The 9753-nt window shown below is 43.0% G+C and overlaps 1 protein-coding gene across 4 annotated transcripts in view; it reads left to right on the forward strand.

Annotated features, from left to right (window-relative positions):
* The window catches only part of LOC149440896 (class I histocompatibility antigen, F10 alpha chain-like), a 90105-nt gene extending 84697 nt beyond the window's left edge, over positions 1-5408 (forward strand). For all 4 annotated transcript variants that reach the window (XM_089658005.1, XM_089658009.1, XM_089658007.1 and 1 more), the window contains one exon: positions 1623-5408. Coding sequence is in view for 1 of the 4 variants with exons in the window: in XM_089658009.1 (XP_089514135.1) it covers positions 1623-1627 (5 nt within the window). In the remaining 3 variants the exon portion in view is untranslated. The remainder of the gene's footprint in view (positions 1-1622) is intronic.
* Positions 5409-9753: the final 4345 nt, after the last annotated feature.

Below are 9753 nucleotides of genomic sequence, written 5' to 3' on the forward strand. Positions count from 1 at the left end.
TTTTTTTTTTTTTTAAATGCTATGCGGTATCCTACTGCATACTCGGATGATGTAAGATACCGCTTAGTGAATTGTGCCGTGTTCAGTACATTTTCATGTCTGTAGTAAGTTTTGTGATGTATGAACTAAACAAAATACTATCAAAATAAGCAAAATACATAAAATCTAGCTCTAGTGTTACACCTTTTTTGATTTGAGTCTAATACCATTTTCATGTGAAGGAGAACAATATTTTATCAATGGCTGCCAGAGGGTCACTCCACCCAGATGTGATTGGTGGACTGGAGCTCACAGCTTCACCTCCCTTCACGTAAAGTCTGAGAGCTGCATGAACATATATATAGGATCCTACAGCGGGGTTTCCCAACAAAGGTTCCTCCAGAGGTGGTTAGGGGTTCCTTGATCAATGACCAATGTGCCTCTCAGATAAGTTCCCACTGACACCATTGATCTTCATAGCGATCTATAAGGGGCTAATTCCTCCCAATGACCACAAATGTAAGGATCATTCTTCCCACTGACCATCACACGAATGTATCATGAGTTGTGTATATATAGAATTTTTAGCAGGGGTTCCCTGAGATTGAAGAGTTATGTCAGGGGTTCCTCTGTGTTGAAAGGATTGAGAAGGTCTGTCCTACAGGGAGAATTGAGACCTTTCTATTAGATACACCAGGTGTGAGGACCCGTCCACCTACTGTATGCCACCAGATCAGGAATTAGTAGTTTGACATCTTCCCATATCTAATACTGAAACATCCATTTGGGGGGATCTCATACTGTAATAGAAGATGTCAGATAATATAATGGAATCATCAGATCTAGATGAGTTCTATAGTCACAACGTTCATTTTATACCATCAGCATTGTAATAACAATACAACCAACTGTTATTCTTCACAATCCAATATAAGTGTACTTCAAACATCTCCTTTCTTGTTATGAGTGTTTCCTGTCTGGGGCCCTCAATTTCCACAATTTCCTGGATTCCCAGCATGCTTTGCAGCTTCTCCTCTGCTGTTTGCTTTCCATTTCTAAGGACTACATATCCAATGGTACCTTGTTGCCTGCAAGCAGTGATTCTTGTACTGACTCCGCCTCCTGAGACTCCTCCTCCCAGCACCCAGTTCAGAAGGCAGGCTCTGTGAAATGTGTGACACAGCAGTGCCTATGAACAGGGCAGAGTGAACATGTGTGACAATAGAACTTATTTTAAGATCTGAGAAAACCAGTTTGTTTTCTTCATATTAAACACAAATCCTGGAGCCCCTCACCATGTGTAGGTGAAAACCCAACGTGACACATACTGTATCCACCGTCTACAAGCCTGCCACCCAGGGACTTACTGTACAATATACAGTATATTGCAGCGCTGGAAATATGGTGCAGCAAACAGAAAAATGTGAAATGTTAAAGGGATATAAAATTATTTACATAAATATTACAATAACTAATATTATAAGCTCACATATTCTTCTTTACATTGGTGACATTGGGCCCCATCACAAGAAAGGTGACAAAGTGTCAGATCAGAGGTCCTGGTTAGTACAAAGACTTCTGTCATTTATATTTTAGCATTTACATTGGAGTACAACCAAAAATAAAAATCTCTGTCTTTACAGGATGACAATTGTCTGAAGATCATCAACAAGGAGACGGAAGATATTGATCCCGTTCTGCTTTCAATCCGCCGGCTTGTTTTAGCGTTTATTCTCTACTTTCAGGTGGACCCGTCTTCTATTGAATAATGAGCACTTTGTTCAAGATTTGTGGATTTAAGAATCATCTTTAGATATAAATTTATTTTTAGCATTCTGTTTAAGGACCTCCCCTTCCTGTATTAATTTTGGATGGATGAATTGTTATTGGTGTCTATTACCTGATTGAACGATTTTATCATACTTCCTGTTCTGTCTGACACTCCTCAAAAGAAAGGAATTGGAGGGAAATTTCCCAGACAGGGTCCACACACAGCAATAACAATTTTATAGTCCCAACTCTTCCCTACTTTGTCTATAATAAAAAAAGTGTTTAATGAAAGTATTTCTGTTAAACTGATCTTGCCATATGTGAAATCAGATCTGTGTATTGCAGAGTAGATGGGAAGAATGAACAAATCCTATTTTATTATTAAGTTGAATACTAGGTTTGCTGTTTCTTGCACAGTTACATTGGCCTGGCTTAGATCAATGTATGTATGTATATCACATACCTCACCGCTCCCTGTATAACACTGGAAATTGCTGTAGTAGTTGCTGTTGCTGCTACTACAGTGATATCAGCAGTCTTCTGGGTCCAGTGCTGAGTGTCTCCCTTCTGTGTACTAACCTCAGGGGGTCATTCGCTCAGCACTGGTGCCAGTTAGAGAATGCCCTGCATGGAAGATTTGGGTCTACCCCGTGTAGCCAGACAATTGCATTTTGGTAAAGTCTTCCTCTAGTGGTTGCCAAAGATATTACAGGCTGTGAAATCTGTATTCTAGCTGCCCAAATCAAGTTCTGCTCTCATTCCTTCCCACAACAAGCAAGGTCCTCCCCTCAGTTACTAGTCCTAGCAGGTTGGTGTCTGACATCTGGTGTCAGCTGAGGGATATTAGAGCATGCTTGTGTTTGTTCAGCTACCACTCCTGTCTGGACTGGAGAACGTGAGGTTCTTGCAGCAATCTTCCAGCCTATTGGTTGGTTTTCAGAGATGTGTGATGGACGGCGATACTTTGCATGTCGGCCGTCCTCCCTCATTGCTGTACTTGTGGAACCCAGGTCTGTGACACTAACAATTGAGAAAAATCTATGCAGATGACCTGTGAGCGCTGAACTTCAGAAACATCTGTTAAATGCCTGTTCTGACTATAAGATGTGCAACTGACCAAAGGCCCAGAGGGTATAAAACACACAACATTGGCAAGGTAAAACGTCATCAATGTAGCTGTGACAAACAAAATATGGAGGATGGGTGGGAAATGTCGGAGGACTGCAGAGGAGCTCAGAATATAACAGATCCCACCCCTTTCAGCGGAAAAGAGACCCTTCATTTAATATGTTTTAGATTTCTGCTCATAATGACAGGTTCCCTTTAAGGGTTCAGCTGATACAGTATGGTGTTGGTTTTGTTCAAGATCTCTGATTTCTATTCTACAAGCATTTTGCTATCAATAATTTCTTTTGCAATGGGGTTGTGTTTGTCCTTTACTGTGTCCACATTTATACTCAGTTTATCTTTTAAGTCATTTTATGTGATAATGAAACATTTATATTACAAAGCAAAACTCTAGTGGAATAAACATTGCAGATAGGGAGAGTTCAGGCAATGCCTGCTGGGAAATATCGGGAGATAATATGAGCATGGCCAATATTCTGTACGGTCAGGCCTGTTGCTTGGGTGAGGTTCACCACCCAATGAGAGTACAGGAGTGGAGTATGTACAGTTAGGGCTGCAGAGATGGAAATGATCATGCTCAGTATGTGACTGTATGGGGGGATTTGCTGGGGGTGCAGATTGCAAAATACAAGGTGGACAGTTAAAGTGGTTGTAAACCTCAGACATGAAATATGTACAAAGCACATCCCTCTATAGTGTGTGCTTGTCTCAGTTAATAGCACTAAGTGTCATTTCTGTCTGCTGCCTCCTTGTCATCCTGACAAGTTTTCCTGACACCAAGAGAAAAATGGTGATGGGGAGGGATCTTCATCAGATTGATAGCCTCAGCTCTGTACCTATATGCTGTCTGGAGGGGGGGGTGTCCGTTTCCTCCAATCAACTCTCAGAACTCTCGTCACTGAGCTCTGCAGTGTGTAATTTCTGTTTTCTGTCCCAGTTTTCTGAACTCTCAGACAAGCTTTATAAATTCAGAACTGTGAATAGATGTAGAGAATACCACAGATAAACAGGTACAACTTATGTAGGAGGATTTGTTTAATCTTTGTGTATCACCCGAAGCCAGTCACTTCACTAGGTATATGTAAAGGTTTATGACCACTTTCAATGTGTACTGATCCTGCAATCCATACAGCAGCAGGCTTGGTGAGGACATGTCACTTTAATGAACTGCTACATGTTTCAGCACTTTGATTGCCAAAAGGATCCCTATATAGAGAATCTGACTTTGCCCACTCAGAACAAAGTAACAGTCTATTTAAAGGCCACCCAACCTACTGCTAGTCATGTCACCCTCCTCTCTCACTTGTCAGGGTTCTGGCTGGTCGCTCATCCCCAAGCACTGCATTCTGGGAAGATATCACATCCTGTCCCACACCCAGGTATTTTTGGGGGGCTTCAACAGAGTGGGGTATCACTGCAAAAGGAAGTGTAAATGAGTTGGGGGAGTGAGCTTTAAAGAGACCCTGTCACTTCGCCCTGAACTCTGGAAGTAGCAGTCTATATCATATCTGATAGCAGGGTGTTTGAGACCCCAAATATAAAAATGTGTCAGCATTATATGTATTGTGATTGGATGAAGACGTACATCCCCCCCCCAGCCTAACATCCTTCTGCCCTGAATATATTAAACCCTCATATTGTTCAGCAGGTTTTCTCTTCTATGATGACACCCGTTAGACAAGGGGGGGCATCCTTTCCATCATCACTGTTCGTGTTACAGGACACCTAAGGAGATGGGGAAATGCTGCATTTACTTTGTCTCATCAGGAACTCGTTAGTATAAAAAAGTGATAAATTCTTCTTTAAGTTACATTTTGCTGAACGTAAGAAGCTGCTTGGATGGCTGTGAAATGTAAACATTACAGAACAAGTCCGGTTACATGTGACTAAGGCCCGGTTCACACTAGAATACGGTGCAGGAAATCAGAGATCAATGTGGGTTCCCCACACCGCATTCTAACTGCACTGCCCTTGTGATCTGCAGGGGGGTTAGTGCAATGATAACGACACCACAAACACAGGTCACAAATGCAGTGCGTATCCTGCGCCAGATTGCGGGGTACAAAATGACCATGTGATCTGGTTGCAGTGCATTTCCAGACTTGGTGCAGAACTTGGGTGCCATTTGAGTGGATTCAAAATGAATTGGTCAGCTTGCACTGCAGTGAATCACGTGTGAATTGTACAGAATGCAGTGTGCATCCCTGTGTGATCCATAGTGGGAACCTAGGCTAACCCCCGCTAGATATACCATGACCTGGATACATTTCACCCTTCACAGATATATTGCCAAATCTGCATGAACAAGTTACAAGTACAGATTTCGATAAAATAATTTGAGTCTTTATTTGTAAACATCGTTACTGTCCTGCAAAAATTAAAAAAAAAACAGTTTTGTGAATCTGGCAGTTATCTATGCAGAAGTTTGTAATGTAATCAAGATAAATTGTATTTCAATACATTGATATGTTTAGATGATTGCAAATTTCCTTTTTACATATTTGCACTGTCAATAAATCTTTTCTAAACAAGTTTCTATATTTTTCTGCTTCGTGGGATGGGGTCCCTGGTGGCACAAATAACTACACTGGGTTTGTTCAGTAAGGCACCACATAGAGAAAGGATGCCATGCAGTGATCTCTATCGACCAATCACATTCCAGTATAGTCAGTCTGTGCTGAGAAGTGTTCTATAGTGGGGCAGTGGAAGGACCGATGTGTGAAATCTGTGCGAGTCTTCAAGTGAACTTGTCTGCCATGGTATTAGGGAAGGTGAGTCTTATTTAGAAAAAAACAATATTTATGACTTTTTGTTATTAAACATGTCCAGTAAGAAAATTTGAAAAATCTAATTTCTTCATAAATTTAGGCCAAAATGTATTCGGTTCCATGTCTTTGCTAAAGAAAAAATTCCAATACGTGTAAATTAATTGGTTATGTGAAAGGTATAGAATCTACAAATGGCGGTGTATATATACTGGAATTTTTTTTTTTTTAATATATATACTAGTAATGGCAGTGATCAGCGACTTGTAGCGGGACTGCGGCGGGCATTCTGACACTGGGGGGGGGGACTGACTAACTGCCACTGACATCCCAAGTGACACTAATAGAGTGATCAGTGCTAATAAAAAGCACTAACACTGTACTAATGACACTGGGCAGGAAGGGGTTAACATGAGGGGTGATCAAAGGGTTAACTGTGCGCTGTTTTACAGTGTGCTGTGTGTGTGCTTTACTATGTCAGCAATGCAATGCAGAGCCATACAAAGCAATGTGCAGGAGCTGACGGGAGAGATCTGTATTGTTTACATACAGGTCTCTCCCCCGTCAGTGATACTCGGCGATCGCCGGGCGCGAGCCGGGATCCAGTGATCGATAGCTGAGGCCGTCAATGGCGGCACGGGTAGGGCACACGCTTCTTCTACCCAAAAATGCAAAAGCATATATATATATATATAAATATGATTTTGCGCAGCCCTGTAGTAGTATTTCTGCTATAGGGAGGCGAGAAATCGGTTAATTTACCATTTAAGTCGAGAATATTAAAGCACAACTTTTTTAAAAGGGAACCTGAACTTAGAGGAATCTTGAGGCTACCAAACCTTGTTCAGTGAATTCCGTTTGCATTGTTTTCATGGGGATCCGGTAGCTTTTGGTGTTTTCATTGAGTCATGGATCCAAAATAATTATGCAGAATTGAGAAGTGAAATTTAGGGGATCTATACAGAAAACAATTTCTGTGCAAATGTTTCAGCATTCAACAGCCGCCACAAATAATCCCTGAAATGTGACTAATATGTGTATTTTCTGTGATTGGCAGCTCCATGCAGCGGAGCTTACAATCACATGACTCTAAACCAGGGGTGGGCAAACTTTTTGACTTGAGGGCCACAATGGGTTCATATATTGGACCCGGGGGCCGGACCAAGAGTAGATGAATGATGTGTATGTGTCATCCATAGTAAGTATAGTAATATTCCCCCATAGTAAGCATAGTAATTCATCCCCCATATAGTAATTCATCCCCCATATAGTAATTCATCCCCCATATAGTAATTCATCCCCCATATAGTAATTCATCCCCCATATAGTAATTCATCCCCCATGGTAATTCATCCCCCATGGTAATTCATCCCCCATATAGTAATTCATCCCCCATATTAATTCATCCCCCATATTAAGCCCCCCCCGTGTCAATTCACTTACCTTTGCTCCGCGCGTTCCTCTCGCCGTGTTCCCGCCGTTCCGGTGTAGCATGAAAATCTGTCTCCTATGAGGATCTGTCCCCCTCGACGTATCTGCGCATGTGCCAGTTTCAGGCATTAGCAGCCGATCGGCGATCTCCGGCACATGCGCAGATACGTCGAGGGGGACAGATGCTCATAGGAGACAGATTTTCATGCTACACCGGTCTTCAGGGCGGACTGTGAGAGGAGCCTAGCGGGAGCCTAGCTCCGCGGGCCGGAGTTTGCCCATTGCTGCTCTAAACCCTAGGTCAGGGTTAGATTTGGGGGTCTAAGGTCAGGGTCAGTGTATTGTAAGTAGGATTAGAAAGAAAAATGTGCGCTAATGTTTCTGGGCTGTACTACAGATACAAACTAATAACATACATATATGTGATATCACTGCGATCATCAGGAGCCGGAACATTTATTTTGGGTTCTTTGTTGGTTGGTGAAAATATTGCATTTGTTACTAGTTTGTGCCAGTTTTCTTTTAATAAAAATAAGTCAGGTGATATCATTACAATTTAGCACCAAATGAAAGCCCAACTTGTGCTGGAAAAAATACAATATAATTCACTTGAATACAATAAGTAGTTGCAATGATATGTAGAGATTTACTAACACATGACAAAGTTGCAGAACTGTGATCAGGCATTAACCCCTTCCCGCCCCTCAGAGGTTCTAAATGCCATTCTGATCATATGACCGCTGTGATTGTCAGTTACAGCAGTCACATGATCAGAAGGTATGCATCAGGAGCTTTGCGGTACCCATCAGTTACAGGGCTGGGTGCACGCAGGGAGCACACACTCAGCACAGCAATGTATGTACATAGGGCCATATATATATGCGGACAGTCAGATGGAAGAGGCTAAGATTTGTTTTATCCTCCGTCATGAAGGTGATAACCACTTTCCCTCCAGAGGAGTTACCCCCCTTCCTGACCAGGTCATTTTTTGCGATACAGCGCTCAGTTAATTTAACTGACAATTGCACGGTCATGCAACGCTGCACCCAAATTAAATTTACTTCCCTCTTTTCTCACAAATGGAGCTTTCTTTTGTTGGTATTTGATCACCTGTGCATTTTTTATTTTTGTGCTATAAACAAAAAACCGTCAATTTTGAGAAAAAAACCTATATTTTTGACTTTTTGCTATTAAACGTGTCCCGTAAAAAATCGAATTTCGCCATAAATTTAGGCCAAAATGTATTCTGCAACATGTCTGCTAAAAAAAAAAAAAAACCCAATATGTGTAAATTAATTGGTTTACATGAAATTTATAGCATTTACAAATGGCGGTTTACATACTGGAATTTTTTTTATACTAGTAATAGCGGCGATCAGGGACTGCGCGGGTTGTCTGGCACTGGGAGGGGGGAGGGGGGGGGGGGAATGATTTGGTGTCACTGACATCCCCCGTGACACCAGTACAGTGATCAGTGCTAATAAAAAGCACTGACACTGTACTAAAGGCACTGGGCAGGATGGGGTTAACATGTGGGGCGATCAAAGGGTTAATTGTGCTTTTTTTTACTATGTGTGCTGTGTGTGTGTTTCACTGTAAGCACACTGCTTTGTATGGATGTGCTATGAGAAGACATACAAAGCAGTGTGCAGGAGCTAACTGGAGAGATCTGTATTGTTTACATACAGGTCTCTCCCCTGCCAGAAATCCTCGGAGATCGCTGGGTGCCGGCAGTGAATCACTGGCTGGGACCCGGTGATTGACAGCCAAGGCCACAAATGGCGGCATGGCTAGGGTGCGCGCACCCCCTACCCAGAACTGCAAAATCACATATATATATATATACACACGTGATTTTGTGCACCCGTGCCGCCCTGTAGCAGTATTTCTGCTACAGGGCGGCTCAGAAGCAGTTAAACAAGTTCCAAATCCATTTACTGCGTGATGCACTAACCACGTAAAGTAAACAAACTTCCTTCACCCTCCCAGACTGATCCAAGCCCTCCTTCATTTGTGTCTCACACGCTCCCCCTCCCTGACACTGCAGCTCACAATGGGAGGGTTCAGTAAGAGAGGCAGTGCGACCAATCCAGGGAGCAGTGGGCGGGACTAGTGCTGACTGACAAACTGCCAGCTTGTACAGCCTTGGCAATGCTGACAGTCGGGCCCCTTGCTGCATCTTCCATCCCACTGCTGTGTAAGCAGCATAGTCTACATTGTAGTGACAACTCGGCTCTGAATTCAGGATCAGTGCAGCACTGCGGGGAAGGGGGTGTCCTCGTGTGGTTGTGTGAGGTGCCTGGGGGGAGGGGAGGGGTGTTATGGTTGTGTGAGGTGCGGGGGGGGGGGGTTATAGTTGTGTGAGGTATCGGGGTGAGGAGTGTTACGGTTGTGTGAGGTGCCGGGGGGGTGTTATGGTTGTGTGAGGTGCGTGCGCGGGGGGGAGGGTTATGGTTGTGTGAGGTGCGGGGGGGTTATGGTTGTGTGAGGTGTCGGGGGGAGGGGTGTTATGGTTGTGTGGGGGGGGGGGAGTTAGGTCATGGTTTGTCTTTGCTCTGCACACATTGAGTGTAATAAGTTGGTATAATCTAAGCTCTGGTTGTACACGAGTCCTAGCAGGGAATAATACCGGCCATAAACGGGTTGAATTCCGAATGAATTCTCTTTAGAAAATCGGAAA

Source organism: Staurois parvus, unplaced genomic scaffold (assembly GCF_062004578.1).
Source record: "Staurois parvus isolate SC_StPar_1 unplaced genomic scaffold, SC_StPar_1.0 ptg001049l, whole genome shotgun sequence".
NCBI lineage: Eukaryota > Metazoa > Chordata > Amphibia > Anura > Ranidae > Staurois > Staurois parvus.